This window comes from Phymastichus coffea, unplaced genomic scaffold (assembly GCF_024137745.1).
Source record: "Phymastichus coffea isolate CEN01 unplaced genomic scaffold, Cenicafe_Pcof_1.1 PCOF00139, whole genome shotgun sequence".
Taxonomy (NCBI): domain Eukaryota; kingdom Metazoa; phylum Arthropoda; class Insecta; order Hymenoptera; family Eulophidae; genus Phymastichus; species Phymastichus coffea.
In genome coordinates this window covers 506,896-534,573 of record NW_026706950.1, presented here as the reverse complement: position 1 = coordinate 534,573, position 27,678 = coordinate 506,896, and the positions used below count along the sequence as shown (strand labels likewise).

General features: G+C 49.5%; 1 protein-coding gene across 2 annotated transcripts; it reads left to right on the top strand.

Annotated features, from left to right (window-relative positions):
• The first annotated feature begins 262 nt into the window (after nucleotides 1-262).
• Nucleotides 263-26,027, top strand: LOC131671946 (histone-lysine N-methyltransferase MECOM-like). Of its 2 annotated transcripts, none has more exons than XM_058948781.1 (8): nucleotides 263-318; nucleotides 2,138-2,524; nucleotides 3,532-3,737; nucleotides 15,099-15,224; nucleotides 15,696-15,813; nucleotides 20,659-20,764; nucleotides 22,549-22,705; nucleotides 22,807-26,027. In XM_058948781.1, exons 1-8 carry the CDS (start codon nucleotides 264-266, stop codon nucleotides 24,991-24,993), a joined length of 3,342 nt encoding a protein of 1,113 aa, XP_058804764.1. In that variant the 5' UTR covers nucleotide 263; the 3' UTR covers nucleotides 24,994-26,027. The 2 variants fall into 2 exon arrangements, with proteins under 2 accessions (XP_058804764.1, XP_058804763.1); XM_058948780.1 differs by having other exon boundaries at nucleotides 22,792-26,027.
• The last annotated feature ends 1,651 nt before the right edge of the window (nucleotides 26,028-27,678 follow it).

The following is a 27,678-nucleotide window of genomic DNA, read 5'->3' as shown; positions in this document are numbered from 1 at the left end:
CTCTTCTTTCTCTCTCTCTCTCTCTCTCTCTCTCTCTCGGGCCCTGCGCGACAGATTCTCTCTCCTCAGTTGCCGGCTGAGCGCGCGTACGCACGCACGCACGCACGCAGCATTCGTCGTACCTTCAACGCAGTCGCTCGCCGATGGAGCCGGTCGAATCTTTCTCCTCTGCTTGTTCCCGGCGCCGTGCACTTGTGACTCGGGGGCAGTGATTTTTATTGTTGTTGTTATATTGTTGTGGTGCTCGAAAGCGGCCTGCAGTCATGGCGTGCCTGGACTTGTCGTCCACCTCGGCGATGGTCGATTACAAGAGCAGCGGTGAGTCCGAATGAAGCTTTGCCTTCGAGTCTATTGCTATCTCGGCGTCGCGATAAAATAATCGGAAGCTTATCAATGGCCATCGCGTCCATGCGCCGTACTATCTCGCGCAGACTATTTTCCCCCATCGCTCTTGGAGATAACCTCTTCGCCTGTTTATTATACGTGTGCATTCTGCGCGCTTGGCCGATGATTAGCATTTTCGAGGCTTCCGTGCGCGATCGACCGAATCAATTTTGCCGACTGATTCAGCACATCGCTTCGTCACTCGTCGTCAGTGGCAAGCTCTTGGACGATAAGGTAAGGTGCACGGCGATAAGGCGCTCGCGCGCTGCTGTCAATAATTGGCATGCCGAACGGCATCTTTTCGTACGTCGTATCGGCAGGACGTCCTGTGGTGGTGCATGCGGTTTTGTGCGCGTCGCCGCGTGTGAATTTAGATTGCATTAGCGCAATACTGCGATCCCTTGACTCGCCTAATTATCTACGACTCTTGATAGCCGAAGACACGTTTGGCTGCACGCATGTCTCTGCGTGTGTTTATATGTATTGCACGACAAAATAAAAATGCCTTGTGAGAGGAAAAGGAAGGGCTGCACGATAACATCTTCCTCTGCGGCGCGTTGCGAATGCAAAGATTGACTGCTAATTAATGCTTTTTCACACAGTGAAATGAGGTTAGATCTGACTTGCGGCCTCGCAACACAATTGTGCACTCTTTTAATCAATTCTTTTGTTAATTGCTTGGCAATTCCATTCCATTGCAATTGACCGTTTAGATCGCTGAAAGATTCGAGGGCTGAATATGAGCTTTGCTTTCCCACCAACGTGTCAACATTGTCAAGACCTAATCTCGCCACTTCTAGCTAATCGAGCGACTATCATGCCGAGCAGCCTCTCAAACCGAGACAGTAAAAGTCGCTCTCCCCTTGGATTCACCGTATAGTCTCTCACTCTTGATATGTGTACACGAACGCGGGCGTGTACGATCCCAACGGGAGCTCAAGAGCATCTCGAGGGCTTCTTAATATTGTTGCAATATCATCGTGCTAAGTTGATTCCGAGTGTTCATGTCGAACGACACCCTCGAGCGGATTATGCCACTCTTTTCTTCACGAGATTTTCACAATCCGGTCGATTTCATTTCGAGAATCCGTTTTATTTCAGGCTCGAGTTGCGCGAATCAAGATAAACAACTTGTGGTTTCAGACTTTGTACAATGAATTTTTCCAAGATCACAGCAGCAGTTGGCAGTACATTGTCATTAGCGCAGCATTTAAAGATTTGCTGATAAGCGTACAATTATGCGATCATAGAAGCATCAAATACCGTTGCATATCGCGTGAAAGTATGTGCAGAGATAAATCAATTTCCAGTTTCCTGCCTCGATAGTATCGTCAAAAGCGAAGTTCAAGCTCGAGAAAAAGAATTGAAAACTCAAAGCCGCAGTAGGATATCGTGCGAAGAATATCCATAAAAACTAAATACTCCGCACGTATCGTGTGTCAACAGGCGTCAAAAGTTGCGCTGCACGTGTTAGGACTGCGTACGACGAAAGACCAGCGCTCGCACACTTGTGTCTAGGATTTCTGGCAAAGTCATTAAACCGAACGATAGAAGTGTAAACAGACTGCGTCGCGAGATAAAGCCCAAACTTTCTCTGTTCGAATTTTTTCCACGCGGGATCTCATTTGTTTCGATTCGGCATGACTCATAAAGTATCGTGTTCGAAAATCACATGCAAGATGACGTAAGCGGCCGCTTGTGTGCTCGGAGAGAGAGATAGAGAGAAAAATAAAGATTTTGTCCGCATTTGTAGGAAGCAGCGACGAAGGCGAAACAGCAGGTGGAAGCGGGGGCGGCGAAAGCGCGGAAATGGAGAACAGTTCGTTGCGTTCGTCGAGCAGCAATAGCAATGGGCCAGCCGGTCAAGTCGGGCTCTACGGTACGCTGAGCGAGCATCATCACGTGCCGGACACAATCTCCAGGAGTAAGAGAAGCCTGGAGGTGTTTCGCGAAGCTTCGTACTCGCCGCCGAGGTTGCGGCATCCGCCGCCTAATAACGTTGCCGGCCTGTCACATCCACACAAGCCGTCTTACAAGCGTCCGTTCGAGGACTATCCACTCGACGCCTGGGACTTTATTAGTGACAAACACGCCCTCCAAACGAAGAAATACTTCAAGAGGGATTACGACGACGAACAGCGTGAGCACTTTCCCTTGTTCAATTTTGACTCGTTATATGGCCCACTTTATGACTGCGTAAATTTTCATTTATCGACTGCTCTCGTGATTTTATTACGTGTTTAAAAGTATTCAGAGAAAAACAATTCCGCTTCTTTCTTAGTTTTTTCTGCGTTTTATTTTTTCTTTTTTGGTTTCTTTCCAATTCTTTTCCTTTTCATTTCATCCAAACAGAATTACGTTTATCAATCAATATTCTTACAAAATTGTTCATTGCGAAGACAATTACTATTTAAATTACATTTATGAGAGTTTTGTAGGAATCAAAGAATTTATGATAAATGTAATTAGTCAAGAGGATGCTCAAAAGTTTCGTAATCATTTTCAGCAACTTTACGATTTGTTCCGTGATTTAATAACATTATCGTCAAAGGTGCCACGCGCTACTGGTAAAAATTGGTACACTAGCAGAATCCGCAAATGTCGAAAATATAAATATCACAGTGAAACTGATCCAACTATTGTTTATGAATAAATATTCTAGAAAAATACCATTTTTCTATTTTTTATCATAAATTTTGTAATCTTGTAGCCTATGATGCTTATGATTAGATAATGTTCCGAAAATGACAAGTAATTAAAAAATATATGAAATTTCTTTGAAATTGCTAACATCTTAATGCGGTTATCATAGTGGGGAATTGCCACACATCGATTTTCTTTCTTATTTTAATGCTCAATAAATTTGCAGTAACCGAAACTTAATTAAAAAAAAGAATTTATGTTTGCTTGAACATCAATTTAATTTTAAAATCACATTGAAGGATTAGTCTTGAAATTGCTTTTAAACATTTCAAAGTTAGAAAGCCAATAAAGAATTAATAGAAAAGCAGTTATTACTCGTTTTTGATTAAAAAAAAATCTTTCTAAAAAGCAGTCCCTCCACAATTGTCAATTGTACTTTAAATCAACATGACAGCTTAAAAGATTAAATGCAAAAGCGCTTGTAAGAACCTTTCGACTTGGTAGTGAATGCCATAAAACGGGAGCCCGTGAATGCAAAGAGCCGGCTGTCATCCGACTGGCCAATTCCAGTGCCGGACAACGTCGAGATAAGTCAGTCGCTGTCCGGGATCCAGTACGTCCGAGCGTGCAAGGAAATCGCCGAGGGCACGAGGTTTGGCCCACACCAGGACTGGTACAACCCGGATTTCAGTCCTTCGATCGCCAGCGAAGTGAGTATGGCGCGGTTTTATTACTATCGAACGCGCAATGTCGTGCAACGAATTGTCGATACGATCTGCGCGGCGAAGCGAGACGAGGAGGCACGCGTGTATTCGCGGGCCGACGACAGAGCAGGCTAGTCGCGAGGCCTGGAGCCGTTTGAAAGATGATCGATCTGTTTATAACGAAGAGACTCGTCGCCGGAATTCGCCCCGTGCTCGCTCTCTCGCGGCTTAATCCCCGAGTATTATCCAGCAGATGCCTGCGCGACATTGAGTCGTCAACGAGAAAGAGAGCCGGCGACCACCTGGTTGTACGGGCGCTCTCGCTTTCCGCCGCGGCGCGCACAAGGTGTCATCCGTGTTGACAGATCTGTCAGTCGCGCTCCTGGACATCAATTCCTCTATTTTTTTTCTTTATTTTTGCCTCGGAAACTTCTGACTCGGCCCGAGAGACGCGCGAAGAAAGCGCCCTCGCCTTTGTTCAATATTCTATTAGCAGGTAGCATAATAACACTCTTCGGGGAATTGAATATTCGGGAGATAGGTGCGGGAAAATCGAACGAGCGGCTTTCATTTGGGTCAGTGATCTCCGCTCGAGCGTGAAACGGTGGCGGCGGCTGCTACGGCGACGGCGGCGGCGGCGGCGGCTGCGTTGCGGAGCGCCCGCGTGAGGCGGCAGCGGCGGGAGAGGGTGGTGATAGATATGATAGCACTGGCCAGCGGCGCGCATGTCGCACTGACAAAATGTAAATGGCTCCATCCATCTCCGCTGCAAAAAGAGAGAGCGCGACTGCCAACTGTCGCGAGCCGAGCGCGCCGCGGCGATTACCGGAGAGATTAAACCAAACTACCCCTCCGCTCGGCCGATCTATCAAGCTCGCCGCGCCAATTTCGCCAATTTCACACGATCGATGTCGTTGTCATCGCCTCTACTGCGCGCTGCAGTTTACACGGCTATCGAGATGCAAGTAAGGGATGGCTCGGGGAAAATGGTCGTCCCTTCGTGTCTCTCTCTCTCTCTCTCTGTCGCTCGCTCTTCTACCCTTAATCCTTTTCTCGCATTGAGAAAAGGACGAGGGGAGCCAGCCATGCGAAACCCACTGCAAACCGACGTTTTTTCCCCAAAAACTGGCTGCTTATGCATCGCGCAACGGCGCGTACGACGAGTCTCGGCGGGTATCGTATCGGCATTACTTCTCACCTGCTGCGCGCCTATCTTTCGCGCGCGGGGACAGATTTGTTCCTCTTCCACGGGGACTGGAAGGGCGAGAAGGGGGTCGCGCCTTCGCGGAGGGGTTCGCATTGCGGGTACGTTTAGCTCGTTGACGCGTAATCAAACGGCGGCGTGCCTCCGTGGCGGCTAAACCAATCTTGGGCTTAGCGCGCTCGCGCGTGAGTCTACTCGCTCCGCAGACCCCTCGTGCACGCCGCGCCAGAAGGATAGAGTCTGCCGGCGAGAGAGGGCACGACGCCAATTTACCGGATGATTTCGAGTCGCGCGCGCCAAGCCAAATGATCAATCCGCGCCGAGACGCCTGCTTCGCTAAGCTCGTTTACTTTGTTCTCCTTTGCCGTGGATGCATCGCGGCCAGACCTTTCATCTCGAACTTGGCGCACTGCTCGACACGACCGTTCGGCTGCGTTCGCTCTGCTCAGGTGCGCTCACCTTTCGCGGCGACTGATCGATCGAATAAGGCTACCTTTGCCAAGCTTCAATGGGATGCAGCTCGTCGATTCTTCGATAATTGACCGTTCAAATGTGCAACAGCTGGCTCTTTCAAATTCCATTGTGCGAGTGCGGAAACAAATTCGTATCCTCGAAACTCGGAATTCTATCTAGTCGCGCTTTTCCGCACACAAATAGAGAGCACACTTTTGACTTGAAAGCCTCTTTTCTCCCCAAATAATTATGTCGTTTTTGACCCTCGACGCGTCGTTACTTCCGGATCATTGCAACGCCCCCTCCCTCGTCTCTATCTATCTTTCACTTACATTTCGCGAACCGCCTGTAGGACACGCTCGCGCGGACGTATGCTTTTTCAGGCGCCAGACCGAGGGATGACTCGGAGCACTTTTTTGCCAAATCGTGCGGAAAAACCGCGTGCTATATCGGCGACGTTTGCCGCTGACAAATTATATAAATGGTGAGTTCGGACAAAGCTGCGCCACCGCAGCAGCCACTTCAAAAGGAGCCCACGCTCTCGCCTCCTTCTCTCGTTGAATTAGTGCCTACGGTCGGCTGGCCTGTTCTCTCGCTCTCTTTGCACTGTCATTAATAAAACTGCGCGTCGCGCGTGTTCTCTCTCGCGGGCGCTCTCTCTCCCTCTCTCTCTCTCTCTTTCTCGTTATCCCATCTGTTTGTCCTATTTTTGTCGTTTGCCTTGTGTCCCATCGACATCTATGTTTCCGACAACTTGGTGAAGAAGAATGAAAAAAAATCTGTTACGAGTGTCGATTCAGTCGTCCGCGAAGCGTATAATTTGTTTTCATTCGATTTCGCTATTTTTTCGTTCACATGGAAGGCTCGTGTGAGAAAATGTCCGATCGTCCAATGGAAAGCAGTAGCAACGGTACTTTTGCGTGACCAAAGAAAGCTCGTTAGGACGTTGCCCGGACTGGGCGTAACGATTCCCGCGGGAAGGTGGTCGATTAGGCAAATCCTCGTTGAGGCGTCGCGTTTCCCCGCGCGCCGCATGCAGTCGGAGAGCAAGGTCGCTACAAATACCGGGTTACTATTACTCTGAGTTACACGGCGTGTCGCAGACCAAGGAGACATTGTCGCGGCGTCCGGACATTGTCCGAGCCCTTGTCAAACTCTGTGAGCTGTGCTGGTCGCGCTGGCATGCCGGAAGTGCCTCGACAATGCCAAAGCAGCAGCAGCCTCGAATTATAATTGCGTCTCGCGCAAGTGCACTCGCATACTTCTTCTGCTTCTTAAATCGATAGGTTCCCAAGGCGTAGGGTTACCCCCGAGCTGACCCGCCACGTAGCAGCGTGCGTTCCCTTGGATTTTCCAAGTTCAAATTGGAGCGCGTGTACCGCGCGCCACGATCGGCTACCGCCGACACAATCGCTTTGTCGAAGACTGTCCCACGAGGCGCATAGTAGCGCACGTTTAACAGTGGTCATCTGCTCGAATGCAGCAGTACAAAGCTGGCTTTTATGCAAGAGACGCGCGCGTCCGCTTTTTACGCTTCGACGGGCTTCTGATCTTTTATTGGGACGATGATGGATCTATTGAGGGAAGCGCGAATTGACGTCGATTCGAGTGCTCGCACGAATCGCGCTACTCCAGCTTTTCAGAATACCAGGCCGAACGCCGAAACATTTTCTTTCGGCAATGATAATAACTTTGGACTGCGGCAAAGAAGACGGCCTTGCGTTACGAAGGGGCAGGCCAAGGGTTGCAGTCAAAAGAGAAGACAACAGCGAGGCACGAAGCGCTGGAAACGTGTATAGCGAACGCGACTACAAAACGATACTATTTTCTCGGCAATGTCGTTTGGCATTGAAGGCTAGAAGTGACCGACTAACTAGCCCTTTCTTCGCGCCTCCATAATGCAAACAGCCCGAGTGTGCGCGCGCGGTGTCCCTCTATGATTGACACGCTCGACTGGCATTATGTTAATAACGATATGATACACCTTTGTGCTCGTGGCACTACATATTTTGACATTTAAATTTGCTCCTCGGGGTTGCCTTCGCCCCCCCCCCCTTTCTCACTCGAACACGTGCAGTTCTCTCACAAACGTTACGGGCACACTGCGCAACCCTTGTCAAAGAGCAATTTATTATTCGCGCGCGATCGTCTCTGCGTGCCATCTCCCGTTCGAAGTTCATACGCGAAAGCGCTCGCGTGCTCGTACGCAGTTTTATTATGTCTCGCGTCGCGCATAAATAGGTCGCACATTAAAATCTCGAGCGACGCAGATACACCGTTTCACGTCGGACGGAGCGCCGCCTGCGTTCAATGGAGTTGGTCGCGTAGATTGGAGGCACCGATCTCTCCCTCTCTCTCGCATCCGGTTCTATTTCCACGCGCAGCGCTTTATTTGCTTATTTTGTAAAGGAGTCTTACGACACAATTGCATTTCGCATATCGATTTGAATGATTTCGCTCGGGAGGCGGGCCGAACGGGCTCTCGGAATCTCAGATGCTCCTTCAGATAAGATTTGAGCGCGGCGCATTTAAGCCCGTCGGATAAGATCGGCCTCGGGAATTCCATTTGGGGTGTTTAGCGCGAGCGAATTTCAAGTCTGAAAAGCGATAAATCTTGGGGGCTGAGTTATCTGTCGAAAATGGACATAAGCGACACGTGTTGTGTTATATTCGCTGAAGGCAAAGGCTGCTGCGTGTGCCTGGCTCCGTTGTTATTAAGTTTGCCAGCGTAGACTGAGACACCCCATCGCCGAGAAAGGGCGCAGCGTCCAGGAGCAGCGGCCAGGCTAGCGAAGGGACTTTTGTCAGGTCTGCAGCGCGCGAGAAAATTAGAACACTGAGCAATGGGAAATAATAGCTGTCTGGGCGCTCAAGAAAGGTAACTAGAAGTGCGAGTGCGAGAGAAAGAGCGAGCGAGAGAGAGAGAGAGAGAGAGAGAGCGCGCGCAGAGAAGGGGAGGCTGACGAGATTCGCGCGTAGGAAGCCGTTTCACCGGCTGCAGGGTCGGGTGATGCGTGAGAGGCCCTGGCGACTTAATTGAACTTGTTCGCAACTCATAACGAGAAGTCGAGTAAGTGCTACGGTTATAATTTACGGAAAACAATCGAGAGCCTTTGATGTGGCGCGGCGCGATTGTCTCGGCCGCGCTGCCAACTGATTGGCGGAGCGATCTCACGTAGCGAGCGCGAGGGTGACGTCAAACTCGTTGGCCCGTGTTGCCGTGAGCTTTGAAGAGCGCGCCTTCTTAGCAGTGCTCCTGCACCGCCGCCCGACAGAGACTACCAAAGCTTCGTCCGGATCAGTGCTCCGACCTTCGACTCGCAATTCCATTGATGCTGCTCGAGCACAATGCTGCCCGCCTAATTCACATTGTTTACGCGTGTTAAGACATCAATTGACAGACTGCACACGCAGTGCGCGCACAATTGCTGAATTAATGCAGCTGGGAGTCGGGGAGGCCCGCAGGCGGCGGTCTGCTTGCATACGAATCGCGCGACTTTCGGGAAAAATCAAATCTCCATCAGAAAGCATATCAGTTGTCGAGCTAAAATTGAATAATCCTTGAGCGCGCGCGCGCGCGCGCGCAAGAAAGGTTGCCGGAGGTAATCGAGTGTAGCAGCGGGAGACGACTTAGTTTACTCGATCGCATAAAATTCAGCGTGAGTCAGCGTCTCGGGCAGATCAATCATAGGACGGAACATCGCGCGCGCGAGCGCTCCGACAAATCTTCTCACGTCACGAACACTTCGCCGTGGCGTCGGCGCCGGAAAAACAATTTTGCCAAATTTTCTAGTAAATAGGCCTCTAATGATCGATCATACGAAACGGACGGGGCTGGCTTTGACGCTCCGATATAATTTATACCGCTAGATAGCTGAAAACGTGGGGGTAGCTTCCCTTTCCCCCGTGAGCGCGCGCGCGTTGCGAGGTTATTATGAGAGAGAGAGAGAGAGAGAGAGAGAGAGTCGAGGGTGGCATCTGCTGCGCGTTAGACACGGCTCGCAGGACACCGCTTCGCCTTGTCATTACGCGTATTACTGCTGCCCTTCGAGCAACGCGCTCACGTCAAGTGGGTCAAGCCCGAGACACGATTGTTGTTATAGTGCTTCTAGGCTTTTCCCGCCGTCTTTCCTTCCCAAAAACACCGCGACCAATTCCCACTGCCAGGCGTTTGCTTATTTTATTGCCTATTTGTATGCTCTCTTCCACTCTTCTGTGACATTTATCGGGCTCTTCATCGTGTTATCCGTGCTCTCCTGGACGATCGTGCGCGTAACGTCGAGCGAGCTTTCCGTAAAAACACGCTGTTTTTGAACGCTTGCCGGCGAATTTCAGCCAAGGCAGCTCGCAATAGCAGCATCGCATGGTGCACGAAGCCAATTGGCAGCGCGTCAGCGTGCAGCTCTCTCAATTATCATCCCTGAAATAACAGTCTCGTTTACGATTCTCGGCTAGTTAATACAGTTAATATACAGGAGCGAGCTAGTTGGCGCGCGGCGCGCGGCGTGCTCGAGCCCCCTTTCCCTTAGCCTCCCCTCCTTCTGCAGGAGTTATTCTGCAGCCGAATCGAGAGAGAGAGAGAGAGAGAGAGAGAGAGAGAGAGAGAGAGAGAGAGAGAGAGAGAGAGAGAGAGAGAGAGAGAGAGAGAGAGAGAGAGCGAGAACACGTTGCACGTTCAGGCAACTGGCGACATCTTTCCTTAATTCTCCCCCCAAGGCGCGCGCACGCGGGATCTTACTTAATTGATGCTTAATTAATCCCGACTCTGAGACGTGGTTTATTGTGAGCGAGAGAGAGTGGCGGAGCTGCCTGCGCCTTGACTTCGCATTGTCTGCAATCTCGGCGCGTTACGTCGATTCACGCACCAAGTCAGATGTATTTCAGTGTTTGCCGGCAAATTGCGTTCCGAGCTGTTGAGCAAATCTCTCTCTTAATCCCTCTCTCTCTGCAGTCGCAACGTTATCGAAAGCATTTCCTCCTCGCGATCGAGTCTATTACGTATATTCGCGCCTCGCCAATAAAATGTACGCGCTCTCGGTTAATTCGATGCGAGCGACGCGTTGCATTTTAATCAATCTGCTTGGCTACGGATTTTCACGCGACAAAACCGGGATTTGATCTCACTCATAGACTTACTTATGCGAGCGTTGACTTAGGCAAATATTTAAGCATCGTCATTGTGCGATTCGAATCGCTGAGCGTATCTCACGATCGTGTGTCGTGGGTTATAATCTGACTTTAAAAAACGGAAAATCCATTTGTGGAGCGGCGCGCTTTCAGCCTCGTTAATCCCCGCCCTTTCATTCATCGATCTCCGCGATGCGTTAGAGAGCGAGGTCCTTCCAAATGAAGCCGTCTTCCCGAGCAACACGCACGCGCATAATAAAAGGGCGCGCGAGGCGCGGCGGCCCCGCGTTTTCGCGAAGAGATGGAAATCGATGGGGGCGTGGACATTATCCCTGCCGATTATGAGCAGCCGCAGACAAGCGTGAAGCTGCTTGCTTGCCGCCGAGAGAGGAAAAGCTTTCTTCCGTCGAGCTCCAAGGTGCGAACATACAAAAGAACAGACTGACACGATCGCGCCATACAAAGTGTCGTAGCTCATCCACCGTCTACCGACAGCTATACGGCTATACCCTGCTAGCCTTCTGATCTCACCTTTCTGTCAGCGCCAACTTGTTCCCGGTTGTTGCTTTGTGGAGTAAGATGTCTCGCTGCGCGCTCAGTTCTCGTCCTGTCGTCCTCTCCTCTCTCGCGAACTCTTTTTCTACCGTTGCTCTCCACAACCATTTTTCATGCCATTAAGATTTCCGAAAATGATAGCTGTTTATACAGTTTTCAACAAACTTTCTCGTGAGCTCAGAGAAAAATGTAATAAATGAAATCGTACGTCTCCAAAATTGCGAAAAACGAACATAGATCTTTTTATCTATAATATAAACAAATGAAAAGACGAGTCCGGCTAAAAGAGGTTCCAATCCCTCCTGGAAGCATATCAACTCCCCGCTGAGGCTCATCTTTACGAAACCGATGGCCCGCGCTCTCTTTCTCTTCCTCAGCCTTTCAGCTGAACTTGACTACAATGAAGGTGTTAGAGCGGATAACAAGCTGATGAGGTATCTCCTCTGAAAAAATCGCCGGATCGCATCCTGGTAAGCTGCTAAAGCGCGCGTTTCAACTTTTCTCCTGTTATACGCTGCTGGACATTTTTCCTTGTAACAGTTCTTAGCGCGAGGTGTGTAAAAATACGTTATGACCAGCTCAAGACGTTACGCCAGCTCAAAGAAACATTAATTATTCTGACTTTTGTACGCAAGTTTCGACTACCAGTTTTGAAAAATTCATAATTGGATAGTCACTGCGATCTATTAATTACGAGAGTTTAGACATAGTGCAAATGCAGAGCCTTTTACGTAAGCGGGTCAAGAGCATCTCGAAAGACTTTTGACGACTCTTTCACGCTTGCTACTTTCCTTCCAACTCGCAAAAACTAATAATCCTCATTAGTGCATCATTATAGCTTTATTATGGGCTCCATCTCTCGTTTTCTTTACTTGCAAAACTGTAAGCGAAATGAAAATGAAAGTTACGGCTTAACCAGTGTTCCGTGGATTATCAGTGGTCGAGCAAGGGAAAAAAGGGAGCATTGACAACGGAGTTAACTTCTGGAAAAGCGTGAGGCATCTGGGCACGACTGTGAAGGCAAATCTGCCGGCAGGAATTGTCCGCACATGTCCGCGAGCAACAAAGCGATTTCCCGCTGCGCCAGGATTCGATGATCGTGCACGCGCCCCTCGATCGCTTTTTGTCTTCTTCGATTCTCGGAGATGAAGATGCGAACAACGACGATGAACGTGTCGCGCGTTCAACACCGTGGACTTGGAGCGCTCGCTGCCTTTATTTCAATTTTATCGATCCCACTCAAAAGGAAGCATCTCGCGGCGCGAAGCCGCAGACGCTATTTTTACAAAGCTTTTTCATGATTTATGCTCGGCTTGTTTATTTCGAGATCGAGATCTTCATCGAAACTTTTCGAATGCATTGCGCAGCGTAAATCCGCATTGTCGGAAAAAGTAATTTACGGTGAAGCGTGCAGCCAGCGGCGTGCCTCAAATCGTCGATTTGATCAATTGAAAGGAGGAACGCAACGCGCAGCTTCTCAATTTAATGGGAGTAGCACGCGTGAAGAGGCCAAAAGCCCCGAAAAATTTGTTTACTCGGGCCGATGAGCCCCGAGTTAACACATTATTGTCGGGAGGTGTGACAGACCTGCAAATCCTAATCTGGGCCCCGCCTCCCGCGGCGAGAGCGCGCGTCTTCCAGAAAGGCCTCCGCGTCCTTGCTGCTCGGTAGCCGGCCGTTATTATGGTCGTTACTTTGAGAAATCGCCTAGCGCTCTCATTCTTTCGCTCGCCCAGAGAAGACCCTGCGCGCATCATTCATCTTTGTTCTGGCAGTACGAGAGGCCAATCTTTACGAGGTCTTCTCAAACCAACTACCTGCCACCAAATCATCATTGTCCAATTCTTTTCTTACTCATCTCTATCGAGATATGATGTTTTGAAACCACCCTAAGAAAAACCTAGCCGATTGTCCCGAAATGCATGCATAGAGCGCTATTTTCGAAAACATTTTTAATATACCTAGATGATATACCTATTTTCTTGGTGCTTTCATTCTTTTGATATCTTCGTCTTGAAACATTACTGATTTTATGAAATCCGGAAAAGAATGGCAAATTAATATCAATGATTTCAATGGAAACGTTGAATTTTCGGAATCTCGGCTTTTCTCACACTGTCGGAACTGCGCCACGACGCATGCGGCACACGGTAGTCGCGCACGGATCACACGATCAACTAGCAGCGTCGACAATGAGAATTCCGGCAGTTTTCCGCGGCATCGCTCTCGGCCGCGTTTGTCGAATCGCAAATGTCCGAAGAAGAAACGACAGTGGCGCATCAACGTAAGAGAGTGTCGAGGCGTATTTAAGCCGGTCTCCCGTGGATCATCCGATGGTCTTACCGAGAGAACTCGCGGCTTTATTTTTTTCCCCGTACTATCCGGATTAGAGCGCCGCGGGGGGAGGCGATCTGTTATGTAACCGAGAGATGGAAAAGCGTAGGCCCGAGTGGCAAATCCCGCAATAAAATGTTCTCGGAAAGGTAAAAAACCAAAAAAGGCATCCGACGAAGGTAATATTTTGGAAAGGTTGTGTAAGGAAGATCGGCTAGAATTCGTTATCTGCGGGCTTCGCACTTGTGCCGACACCTGCGCGCGCGAAAATCACGGCAGAAAGTGAGCCTCGCCGAGAACATCCCCTGTAGCAGCTCACTGATTTATATGTATAGCCTGGTGTTTATTCATCCCGGTATTATCCTTGTCCCTTCACCTGCCGCGGCACCTGTCTCGAGAGAGGCTTCGAAACACTATCTTGATACGCAAAGCAAACACGCGCGCGGCAGCAGCCCGAGCTCTTGGCGCGCCGACCGCGCCGAGGGATCGTCGCACATGGTTTTCTTTCGGAGAGGCTCCCTTGACTAAAAATTTGCTTACACAAGGCCCCTCATTGAGCGGAGGCACGACGACGGCGCAGGTCCCTTGCACGCGCTCGAAAGTCTATAGCCGTAAAAGCGGCCCGATGCCTCATTTCGACAGGTTACCGATGGATTATCGCACTCGCGTGTGTTTGCGATTGTTCGCTGCTCGACAAGCTGCAATCTCGTGCAAACATTCAGCGGCTATCCGGGCTCAGTGGGGAGCGTCTTTTGGGAAATGGCCGTCGGAAGGATCACGAGCGGAGGCGACTCGGCGTGCAGTTGGCGGTCTTGCCCAAAGCAAGCACTATGAATACCCAATAAATCGACAATAGCTCATCCCATCAGTCATTGCAGAAAAGGCGTGCTTCGCATCGATAAATATTCATTGGGCGCTGGCCCAGCAAAAGTCGACGATCGGCGCCAGCGTGATCGCGTTCTGTCCGGAGAAAGAGAGAGAGACATGCGGGAGGGGGGGGGGGGGGATGTCTGCGATGCGCGAGCGAAGGGGCGACCCTTGACTAGCCATGCGCTGGCTGCGCGACGAGCGCCGCCACAAGACAATTGAAAGAATCACTTGTCTCGCTCGTCCTCCGCGCAGCGCACAGGGTGCGATCCCCTCGCAGTTGCCCGAAGTGAGAAACGTGGAAATTAGCCGCGCGAGAGAGAATCATTATGTGACACGGGGGTGCGCGCGCGTCGCGCGTACGCGCAGTCAAGTGCCTATCGGAGCAAATGTACCGTGTCCCCTGCCTGCGCGCGCTCCCGAATTGCATCGCCACTTCCGCCCTATCGTTTATATATGAACTCAGCCTCTCTCTCGCTGTTGTCGTATTGCTCGGCTGATGCTGGCTGTCATAAAGATATTAGTTGCGGTTCAACCGCAAGTGTATTATCGTGTTTCGAACGCGCGCGCAAGCTCTCGACGATCTGCCTTCTGTCTCTCGTTTTTGTTCTTTTTTTTCTCGTTTCAACGACAATCATTTTTTTTTTAGATAGGCACGCGCGGATACGATTGTCGCCAAATACACAAACACGCATCGTCAAACGAATGCAAGCTAGCGTGCTCGTGCACGAGCATCCGCGGGATATCACATCTCGCGAAAACCATTCGGTCTTTGGCGAATCGAAGGAAAACGTGCTGGACATCAACGCATTGGCTCTTTTTTGCAGGTGCTGTACGCTTGGAAGATAGCGCGCGAGTCGTTCGAGGAGTCGAGGGATTGGATGAAGTTCATTAGAATCACGATCAATCCAGACGAAGCCAACGTACGCAAAATCAAAAACAAAGATGGAAACGTAAGATATTTGCACAATACAACAGAATTGTTAGTACAGCAGCTGACGCCGATGTGTTTACGAGATAATCGATAAGCCATATGCGAAAGCAATGTGGAGAAGTCGAAAAATCAATCGTACACATCACAGACGTGACCTGTTTACCGAAAAATTATAGTCGCGAGTTAAAAAGCAACTGACGCTCGGCGACGGTGTCGTGGGGCAGCCGGGGGGGGGGGGGCATACGAACAATAATTTCGTATGCCGGCTCGTTGAAGCGATTTTAACTGATTTAACATATGTTGCCCGCGTCCTGCCGGAATGAGCATTCCAGGCAAACTGCGCGCCGGAGTCCGTGCCCCCATGCACGATGAACGACTTCCTGGCATCATTCGGTGAAATATCAGCCAGCAGCGAACGCGTCCTTTTTAAGATCGTTTCTCTCTCAAGTAACTGTGTAGTGGTATTGAAGAAAGCAACTGGTAATTTCAGACGTACTTCGAAGCAATCCGCAACATATCGGTGAAAGAGGAGTTGACGAGCTACATCGAGCCGTACGGCCATCAACAGCGTAGGATAGCCATCGAGGACGAGAACACGAGCGAGTACGGTGAGTATGCTTGATCAAAGTCCAATAGCGTCCGTTGCAAGTCAAGCAACGTCAGGTGCAACGTAAATCCCCGACAGTATGTTTCGCAGCTGAACAGGAAGAGAGGAGGGAAAAAGAAATCGCGCCGAGGGTGCGTGGAGCGTGAATCGTGAATCGGCCCGTCACGGGCTTCTGACTCCGTGATTCACCTGGTCTACGTGGCCGTTGGTTGCATACGCGCATAACCGACCCCTGCGATTACATATCCTCGTGTGCTGACGACCATCCCCCGCCGACTGTGGGGCTTTTTGTTGACATTATTGCCGTTATTGTTCTCTCGATCGGCCACGCTTTTGCCCCATTGTTCGGCATTCAGCTTCGCATCGAGCATCTATCTTAAAAAAGTTTCTATTCAGTCTCAATGTTCATCGTTCGATTCTATTCACGAGGGCTCGTTAATTAAGGAGACAGCAAGGAAAAGTTAATTTCGGACCAGTGCTTTTTCACGGCTATCTGGCGCTCGTTTCGGAAAGATGTCTCTCGCGCCGGAGATGGTTTACGCGGGGACTTGGAAGGTTATGCGATATCCAGATGTCGCGCGGTAATTAAAAGCGGGATTATTGTCGAAGTTAAGCAGGCGCAGCCGAGAATGGCGGCCCAATTGGCATTCAAGCCTGCGCGCTACTCTTATCATTTTACGATCCTCTCTCGCGTCGACTCCTTTTTTCGCAACATTGTTCCGGCCAACTTTGGATGAAACTAATTTGACGCTTGATTACGGGGCTATTAAATTGCCGCCGCCGCCGCCGCTGCCCGTAAAGTCGTCCGAACGACTTAATTAAACAGTTGCGTAAGTGTGTGCGTGCGCGCGCGCGTGTTTTGAAAAAGTTTAATCTGTGCACGAGAAAAAGCGCGATAAACGCCCTTAAGTGCCCCGAGATTTATCTCTGCATACGCTCGCTTATTAATTTTATCACATCATGCACCGAGTGGCGCTTATGGCGGAAACGACCGCATCCAGTTCCCGGCAAATTTTTTTATCCGTAATTCTCACACTTGTGCTACGCTAACTGCTCTCTTTCTCTCTCTCTCTCACTGCAAGTTTATTTATAAAGTCATCCTTGCTTCTGATAGCTCTTGCATCGCTTGACTTACAACGACCTTATCCGCGATCACTATTTTTTTACACGGCCGCTGATGGACGTGCTCAAGCAAGGACAACGGCAATTAAATCGCGACATTTCACTTGACGTTAAAAGAAGAAACGTCGAGGGGCACTCTTCGATTGCGCACATTCAATTTGATTGATAAAAGTGGCGCGAGCGCAGGCTGAACAAAAGTGCGATTCCGTGCGAAGGCAGGCGAGCAATCGAATAAACGCATGCACACCGCAAAATTAACGCGACAAAGTCATGTAACACGCGTGGCAGCATAAAGCGCGAACGCGTGCGCGGTGTGCTCGGGGGCTGGGAATCGGTGCCGCGTGAAAGCGGGCGATGTCAGTGGGAATAATGATGTCAAACAAAAAGGAGCGACGAGGAGCAAGAGAGAGAGAAAGAGAGAGAGAGAGAGAGAGAGAAAAGGAACTACGGGCGGCTTTCTGTCCGAGGCGCGCGCAACCCTTGCGCATCTGCGTGGCGGTGGAGTCGCGCGCGAAGGGATTTGTCGCCCGGTGGGAGGCAACGACGCATCATTGCGCCTCGGGGGTGCCCCGAGAGAGCATTCAAATGCGCCGCAGCCCACTGCTGTTGCCACACCTCGCGCTTAAGCCCGCGCCAACATATTATATTTCTTTGCACGCCCTCGGGCCGCTCTCTCCTGCTATTATGCTTGTTCGCGCCCGTGCAGGACAAATGTATTTAGATAATGCGTCCGTATGTATTGCCACCGATGAATTTTTACCGGCGATCGCCGCCGCCGTTTGATTCCGGATATTATTAACATCTGTCCCCTCGCGCGCGCCGCAGCCGCTTGATTGACTTGTTTCCCTCGTTCGGTTGGGTACCGTCCATTCTCTTGGTCGTTTCAAAATATACCTCGCTTTACAAGTCTCATTCAGTCGCCGCGGTGTTGTTTGTGTTTTGGCATCAGCTTCGTGTCTACCAATATCGCTTACGTTTCTCGCGTCTGTGTGCGAATTTAAATGTTTTAACCGCGTACAGATTTTTCCGCTCTCATTTGTCACCCCTTCAACAACAAAAAATGCCCCTGACAATTGTACACTCGCGTACGATAAAAAAACGTAGGTAGCTGATGCGCGCGCGCGCGCGGCCGCAGGACCAGTTTAGCCCGATAAATTATGAAGCTGATTTTCCGCTACGGAGTTTTTTTTTTTTGGAAGGGGGGAGGGGTAGGCGCGTCTGATCTACGCTTGGGCTTATCTCCGGGCGTTCGACGTCTCTATTAGGCTTTCCGATAATTTATGACTCTTATTGTCGATTAACGCGCGCGTGCGGGCCCATATAGGGCAAAAAAAACGCGTGCGTATACTAAAAGGGGTACCACACCGCGACAAAAGGCCACGCGACACTCGCATCTTTTTTTTTGTCCTAGAGGGGGTGGCGAGCGCCCGCTTTCTCTCTGTACAACCCCATCTGATTCATCGAATCGGCCTAATGACACGACTATTTGACGTTTAGCTCAGCGACGCGCTCGTAATGCGCACGATGTATTCGCGCTCCGCTCCACCGATATGTCAAATTTATCGCTTGCTCACGGTTCTCGTTCTGTCTTTTGCACCAATGAAACCGCTGCTTTTTATTTCTCTGAGCTTCGCGACAACTTTGAAGTGTCGATTTTCGCACGATTACTTATAAATGCCTTTAAATATTTAATTACGAACGACACAAATGGTAAAGAGTGACAAGGCGAGCCTCCGGTCGTAGGTGCCCTCATGTGAATGGACGAAGCGACCCGGTCACTTGTCGTAGGGGGGTGTCCGACGAACTGACGGACAGGAAGAAGCAAGACGTAGGTGTAGAAAAGTACAGGGTTCAGCTTGGAAGGCAAAGTTACCAAACGATTAATTTCCGTTACTTTTTCCCATGTAACGGCCAACTGACTTGGCCGCAGGGGGTGCCGTGCAGCAGAAGTAGACCCCACCTGTTGACTTTCCGCACTGCGACTTCGACTGCCAGCGTCAAGCCAAGTTTTTATTCCTGCAAAGATTAGCATAATTTTTTCAGTACCATCTGTTTTTTTTTCTTCGGCGAGGCATCCCGCAGTGGGAATTTTGATAATTAAACGCTTATCATTGAATTTCAGGAGTAATTTTCTTTTGCATAATTCACGGGTTAAGAGTTCTCACAGGCGATAAAGGCTTGGACAAAATTTTATATATATGTCTTATTGATACTTTTGCCGAAATAACGTCAATTAATAAGAAAGAAAATAATGCTCATTTAGGTTCCGTGAATAACAAATTCCTTTAAAATCCCCTTCTCGATCTCTAGCTAACGAACAGTAAAATCTTTTTTATAACTGCTTCACATTGGGTTATTTGCCGAAACCAGAGTCACCGTAGTCGAACCACACGATGATCGTGATCGCGTCCCAAATTAGTTGCGGGCTAAGGGCGATTAATGTGGCGCGTTTGCCACACAGCAGGGGTTGAAGTTAAATCGAGAGAGAGAGAGAGAGAGAGAGAGAGTGAGAGTTGACTCGTTGTAGGCGTTGCAGTTTGCTCGGTTCCCATGAAGGTCCGTTGGGGGTATGCGACGCGCAGAGCGCTCAAAGTAGCCGCCATATGGCCTGACCGACAAGTGCACTGGGAGATTTAAATAACCGTTGGCTACGAGATCGCGGAAGCTATCCCCGACGAGCACTTCCCTCTTGTCCTAAGCTATTACCCACAGGCTCATTTCACAAAGTTCGTTATTAATTTATATCTGACTTTAACGTTTTTCACGTTCGGCCGAGGAGACCGCCCTAACTCTGATCAGAACTATTAAATATCAACTTCTAGTACTTTCAATATAAATTTAGAGTAATGTTTTATTTGTCTGTTATTAATGTTTTTATGTGATACTTCAATTAAATGAATTACTTGATTCTATCAACTTAATTGATTTTTTTTAATTTAAAGTTTGAGCTTATCAATTGCAATAACAATATGAGAACTATTATATTATAAGAATTTTTCAAAAAAACCGGTGAGTATAAAAAAATGAATGCTGGTATAAGTTATTCAAAGAGACAATGGCTCGTGAATTTTCGCACGATTGTTATTCAAGGCGATCGTCCGGTGTTGGCGGAGAAAACAGTAGGTTAGCAGCCGGAGCCAAAAGTCAGAGAGAGAGAGAGAGAGAGAGAGCGCGCGCGGCGGCACAACACGCGATGTGTCGCGAGGGTGGGAAGGTGTAGGAAAGACGAAGCGTTGCGATGGGACAGGCCCGTAAGTAATGTGCCCCCCCGCGCAGTCAGTGGCGTATCCCTGACTTCCCGATTTCACCTGCACAGCGGCGGTGTTGAGGCGGCGGCTCGGTCAGCAGCGCCAACGCGACAGACTCGTGCGAGGGTGGCATTGCCGCCGCTCGTGTATACCGACTGTTGGGGGTGCCTCGGGATTGGCCGCCTCCGCTCGACCAATCGGAGCCGAGCGATCGTGACAGTAGTCTGGCGGCTCCGAACTGGAGCATCGTTGCTCGGGCTATTGTCTTCTCAGCCGAGTTGTGTGTTGGATCGCGCCACTCGCCGGTCTACCTTTCTCTCTGCTCGCCTGTCACTCCATTAATCCGACTACTTACGCGAACGACCTGTCCCTGCATAGGTGCGTTTAACGCCACACTAATAGTGCTCGATTGTTTGCGTTGCATCGATTTCTTCTTCATTTGCGATGTTTACCTGATCGAATATTTGATTTTGCAGCCTCTCAACACAGCGGCGCGTCCCATGCCGACGAAGACAGAGAAGACGAAGAGGACACCGATACCAGGTGTACAGTTTGCGACAAGCCGTTCCAAGGCATCGAAGTGTGAGTTCCAATGTTTCTATATCTGTTTACAACTTTACCTTTATTAGCGTTGTTGTCAACGTTTGTTTCGAAGCGAAACGGTATGTTCACGACTAAATATTTTTCATTACGACTCGAGATCGCCGCCAAACACTAATTCCATTCGGAAGCAAAGTGCTCGATTTGTCCGCGGGCAATTAGCGCGATAGGCCGCAAATAAATTGCGTAGAAAAAAGCAGGCTTTGTTTTGCTAAACGAATGCGTCACTCTGGTAACGTCGCTCGTCAAGCTGAATAAACTATCAGCTCTCGAGGCCACCCTCCCGCGGCAGGAAGAAAAAAAAATCACAACTCGAAATCAGATGGACGATTGCCCGCACGCGTTGCACTCGTACTATAGCATCGATAAAGAGAAAGCGAAAGATGCGGCGCTCGAGATAGTGCAGCGCTACGCGAAGCGCGTGTCGGCGATACACCCGTGCGTCAATTATTAATTAACCGCGTGGATTCGAGGGTCGCTTGCGCAAGCTCACGCTCGGTCTTTCTCTCTCTGTACAAGCTATCCACTCAAAATCTCAATGGACGGGCCCGCGATCACGCGACCATTTCAAGCCGCGTGCGTGCGCTGCGTAGGTGGAGGAGACGCGTGTGCCTACAATGGGGCTGCCTCCTGCACGCCTATAGCCAGAAGTCAAACGTTTCGACGAACCCTCTCGTTCGCTTTTTCTTTTTTTTCAACGGTGACTCTCGACGGCGTGATTCCTTCCAGTGATTGTTGACCTTTTACGAGTTTTCTCACGCCCGGTCGAGTTGAGGCGGTCGATACACAAATCGTGCAGCGTCATTTCGTACTCTCTCCGCGTCGCTTTACCCCGTTGAAGCACCGGACGGTTATTATTTGCTCATCGACGAGAAAATCGATAGCGATAGTTCCATACGTCCGTAACAAGTTTAAAATGACGTGATTGCGCAAGGGCTGCGTGCGTTTAAATTGTTCGCGAAAGCTCGGCCAGGTCAGCCAGTAGTTGTAATTAATTTCGCAAGTTTGCAATTGGAACGAGCGGAAGCCGAGGCGCGCGCCCAATGCATCGCGTAATCTCGCATCAATGATCCTTCCGAGAAGGCTATAGTTAATAAATATCGGCTAATGAAGCGCGACGACGGCAGGCTGTCGTGAGTTCTACCCTTGCGATTCTAACAATACGATGAGCGTGCGGTCGTCGGCCAAAGTACGTAATACGAAAGACGGCTTCGCCATTGTCCTTTTATATAGATTTTCCGATTACACTCGATCGGCAGATCGGCACCGCTCATTTGTCCGTCACGCTTTTTACCGTCTATACAATTTCGCTGTCGACTCGTGCGCGAGGGACTGACTCTGCCAATTATTACTCCACTTTCACCCCTGCATTCGGTTCCGTTTAAACGTATCATTCGAGGCCGAATTGGAGACGATTAGGGATCCGTTTCAATTAAATCCAAGTAAATTGAAAATATATTCCGGCTGAAAAGTAACGCGGAGCCGTTAATTGATCAACTCGGCAGGCGAGTCTCTGATTTCGGGCGTCGAGGGCGAGGGCGAGGGCGACCGCGAGCGCATACATAACTCATAGGGAAGCAAGCGAGCGACGGGCCTCGCGTGCTGCCTGCTCGTCCCGTCGTCGGCGGCACTATCTTACCGCCTGATAATGGCTTTCACGCGCTCGGGACAGCGGCGCTGCCGCGATGTCGGAGCGGCAAATCAATAGCGATGGCCCTTTCGCCAGAATCTCGCCCCCTCGATAAACGCGCTCGCTCTGGTTGTAGCTTGAACTATCACCTGGTCAGCTGCCACGGATATCCAGACCGCGAGCACTGCTGCACGAGCTGCTCGAGCGGCTACGCCTGGCGACCGCTGCTGATTCGCCACCGCGCCCTCGCGCACGGAGACGTACGCAAGTACCCCTGCGAGAACTGCACCAAGGTAAGCTAAGACCATCCGCGGGCCAAGCACCCCGAGCCATCCGTCACTGTATCTCGAGCCACATCTATTCAATGTTTCGCTAATAGCCGGACCATCCGCAGGTGTTCACTGACCCGTCGAATCTCCAGCGGCACATCCGAACCCACCACGTCGGAGCGCGCAGCCACGCGTGTACCGAGTGCGGCAAGACCTTCGCCACGAGCTCGGGCCTCAAGCAGCACACCCACATCCACAGCAGCGTCAAGCCCTTCCGCTGCGAGGTCTGCTTCAAGGCCTACACCCAGTTCTCCAACCTCTGCCGCCACAAACGCATGCACATCAAATGCCGGCTGAAGATCACCTGCGCCAAGTGCAAGGCGCAGTTCAACACCATCGCCTCGCTGTCCAAGCATAAGCGATTCTGCGACTCGACCGTCGCTCTGCCGCCAAGCTCCGTGGCCGCCGCGCCGGCCGCCGCCGCACTGGCAGCGAACATGCCTCAGCCACAGCCGAACCCCTTCGTGTTCCCGACGCAGCCGCCGCCCTTCTACCCGTCGAGCTTCATGAAGTACTACTCGGACAATATACTCGCCCAGTTCCGCGGAACGGCGGACGGTCTGGCGGGCTTGCCGACGATGCTGTTCCGGTCAGAAGACGACCTGGACAGAGCGTCCATCGCGGGCACCGCGGGCTCCGAGCGGCCCAGGGCCGCGCAGGAGAGGTTCAGCCCGCCGCGAGCCGGCGCGCCGTCGCAAGCCTCGCCGGCCCAGCAGCCGCAGCCCGTCCCGCAGAAGGTGTCGCCCGCCGCCGCGGAGGAGGCGACCTCCACCCTGCGACCGTCGCCGGCCCGGCCGGCCGCGCCGCGCCCCGAGGAGTGCGCCAGCCCCAGGCAGGCGAGCGCTCAGCGGCACAGGGCGGCCAAGCAGCAGCCTCGCCAGGGCTCCGTCGAGCGGGAGGAGCCGCAACGGCAGCCGCAGCAGCAGAGCTGCTCGGAGCAGCCGCTGGACTTGTGCGTGCGAACCAAGCGTCGACAGCCGGCCGAGTCGCCGGTGTCGAGCGTCGCCGCGCCGGAGCCGGAGCGGGAGCGGGAGCCCACGCCGAAGCGTCGTCGGAGCGAGCACTGCGAGGACTCGCCCCGGGCCAGCTCGCGAGCCTCCGACAGGCTGAGGAGCGCCGAGCGCCAGCTCGAGGGCGGCGCGGCTCCGGAGGGCAAGGATGGCAGCGGCGGCAGCCCGCTGCCGCGAGGCGCCGGCCAGGCGCCGTCGGCGGAGGGCCAGTCGGTCAGCGAGAGGACGCCGACTCCGCCGCCGCCGCCGCCCCCGCCCCCGCCGCCTCCGCCACCGCCGGCGTCGCTGCCACCGCACATGGCCTACCCACGGCCCATCCACCCGCTCTTCCTCGAGTCGATGTACCGCAGCTCCTCCGCCGCCTTCCCCAGCTTCCCGGCGGTCGGCGGCGGAATGTCCGGCTCGAGCAACTCGGCGGACCACCGCCTCCTGCAACCGATGCCGCCCTTCGGACCGTGCAGCCTACCCTTCCTGAGACCTCTGATGAACGGCTTGGGCGGGCCTAGGCCGTCGAATTACGACGTGCTAGCCAGACCGTCGCTCGCCTGCTTTCCGGGCGTGAAGCCGTTCCAGGAGTCGGCTATACCGCCGCACCAGCCCAGTCCCTTCGCCGGCAAAATCAAGGACCGCTACTCGTGCAAGTTCTGCGGCAAGAACTTCCCGCGCTCGGCCAACCTGACGCGCCATCTGCGCACCCACACCGGCGAGCAGCCCTACAAGTGCAAGTACTGCGAGCGCAGCTTCAGCATCTCCAGCAACCTGCAGCGCCACGTGCGCAACATCCACGACAAGCAGCGACCCTTCAAGTGCCCCATGTGCGAGCGCTGCTTCGGGCAGCAGACCAACCTGGACAGGCACCTGAAGAAGCACGAGGCCGACGACGGCAGCGGAGTCGTGTCCGTGGCCGACTCCGCCGACAGCAGCAACGAGAACGAGCGCGAGGAAACGTCCGCGTATTTCGACGAGATCCGCTCGTTTATGGGCAAGGTGACTTACGGCAGCGACATGGCTTACGGACTGCCGCCCCACCATCCGGCTTACCTGCCCAGTCGCCTGCACGAAGCTCACGATTTGATGGCTGAGCCCAAAGCCACGTACGACGACGAGGATAGCGACGAAATGGTCTCGTCCTCGCTGGCCGGCAAGGAATCGCCGTCGTCGCAGTTTGATCTTAAGCTGAGCGCCAAGCGAGAACTGCTCAACAACAACACAGCTGAGCCAGTCATTGAAATTTCCACATAGTTCAAACATTTACAGCCGACCTACCATTTTTGGACGTGAAATTGTCGCATTATAATTCAGTCGCACGTACTTTGAACAGATTTGATGAAGCGCGCGCTCGAACCGTAACTACGTCGGTTGAGTTTCGTAGGCTGTCCCTAGACGACAGCCGCGAAAGTCAAATTGACGCCTTAACTTCGTTAATGTGTAAATTATCTGGAGGACAGTTGTGGCGTTAAATGTGATGGTCAATCTTTTGAGTATTATTTATTATAGTTAATGTTAATTACATGTTATTACTGGCTGAAGCGGATATGTTGTTGATTCGAGGGGGAGTAAAAGAATAAGATTCGTTCCTGAATAGTGACTAAGTTATTTTGTTATTTGTGAGAAAGACTTCAAAGTACCAATTTGAATTGACTGCATTGGCTGAAATTGATCGTTGTTCGAAATTAGCTTAGTCAAGTAAAGCCAAAGCATTGGGTGGATAAATAATAGGAATTAGACAGAGGACAGTGTAATTACTTTATGATTAATCAACGACAGCGAAATGTACAAAACACTTTACATTAAGCGAATATATAAGGACGTTTGTAAAAAGTCTTCGTAATTTTTAAGCACCTATAAGCGATATTAGTAATATAAATATTATATATATACATAGAAATGTGAATATTATTTGAAAGAAATAAAACTTAATCGTAGAAAGTTAAAGTTTCGTAAATGTCACCTCTAATCATCTTGCAATTTTTGGTGCGCACTATTGTCATTCAACTATCTAATAGTTGGAATTTTTGAACAGCAGTGAGCGCCGTAATCATTCTATGTAAATTAAGGATACGCTAAACACTTCAGAGAGAGAGACTGGAGTTTAAAAGATTTTTATGCTTCAAGAACATTGAAGTTTTGATTAATCTTTTTGCAAAATGTGATGGATGAGATTGCACGTGTTTTTACATAAAGTTTCTATAAGTATGTACATGTTCTTTAAATAACTCTTTATCTCATTTCTTGTAGTCGTATATTCTTACAATAAAATTAGTCTAATTACAGTTACAACAATAAAATATTGAATATAATTATCTATAAATACTGTATAGAAACCACTATAATAAATTAATTGCTATTGAAAATTTATATCTAGATTTATTACTTTTTTCCAACCATACAAATTCTACCAATACATGATTTTTTCCAAAACGCTATTAATACTTCAGCTTGACCACTAACCCAGTAGACTTGGAATTCACAATTTAACTATTGGAAGTTGAATCTATACGCCAATCCAAGAAGCTTATCCGCTGTTGACTCTCATCTATGAATGTTGCATTACATTTTAGCAACAAAAAACTCTTGAAATTAATTAGGCAATTGTCTCATCTAACAAATAATATGATTATTCAATCGACGAATTAAGCAAATACAGCTGTTGTTCCAGTGCTTTCTTCGCAGCTTCATACCAAATCGATCAAACTGGTCGACAGGTTTTATGTTCTAAAGATATTTTCTAATTATTTTTTTCTTCAAGAGGAACTATTGTTTCGGCGGTTCTCAAAAATTGTCTTGTTTTTTCATTAACTTTCGTGTTTCCATCGTGGTTCAATCAATAATTTTTGTATCGTTCTATTTAAATGTATTAAAATATATAATTTTAATAATTGTTTCTAGATAATTTTTTATTCAAATAAATTAGAAGTTTACAAAGTCATTTTCTCTCGCTGTCTATTTGCCCTATCCTCTGATTGTTTTGTATATCGATTATGTTTTCAAATTCATTCACTCAAAGTTTAAGTGCAATATAAAAATCCCGGACGTTACACCATCACTAATATGCCGTCAGAGTTAATTAACATTTTAAAAATAACTTTGTGGTGCGGTAAATTATGTAATTTATACAGTCTATAAATATAAGTAAATAAGAAGTTAATTTCTCATTAGAAGAATAACAATACATACGACACATACGTATCAGCAAAACAAAATTATCAAAATCGTAGATTGTTCGTTGATTTAAAGAAATGATTAATTACTATATACTGTAACTCCCATAACTGTGAAAATAAAAACCATACACATATAAGTGATTTTATAACGTAACAAATACAAACAAGAAATAAATTGAAATTACTGAATTTGCCAAGTATATAAGTAATGGTGTATATATATAATAAAATAAAATAAAATAAAATAAAACATTAAAAACTGAAAGGAACTATTCAAAATTTGACGGACTTGAAAGCTTTTTATTAATTGAAATGAAATTATATCGAATTTAATTAAAACGAAATAATACAATATATCATAAACATGTTACGATCGTAATCATGAGTATGAAACTGTTTTACCATATTACGATGGTTCGCTGGGTAAGGGACAGATAGCGCTTCAGTTCCTTTTTGTAGTATTTGCGGTAGTTTTGAGTTATGCCGCGGTGTATGAAATTTATTTTGGATTATGCGGATTATAAATTTCTATGTATAAGTATTCTAATAAGACGAGTCCTATAATTTATATCAGTAGAGAATCAACATGTGCAACTATATGTCTTTTCCGCACGCGCGGGTGATAGTTTTAAACGCAGCACATGGTCTGAACAGATTCGAGTGATTCAATCGCAACCACGCACATAAGTATATACGTGAAAATAGCGTGTAGTAAGAAAAAACCGCTTCGATTTGCATATGCAACACTAAAAACAAAGAGGCG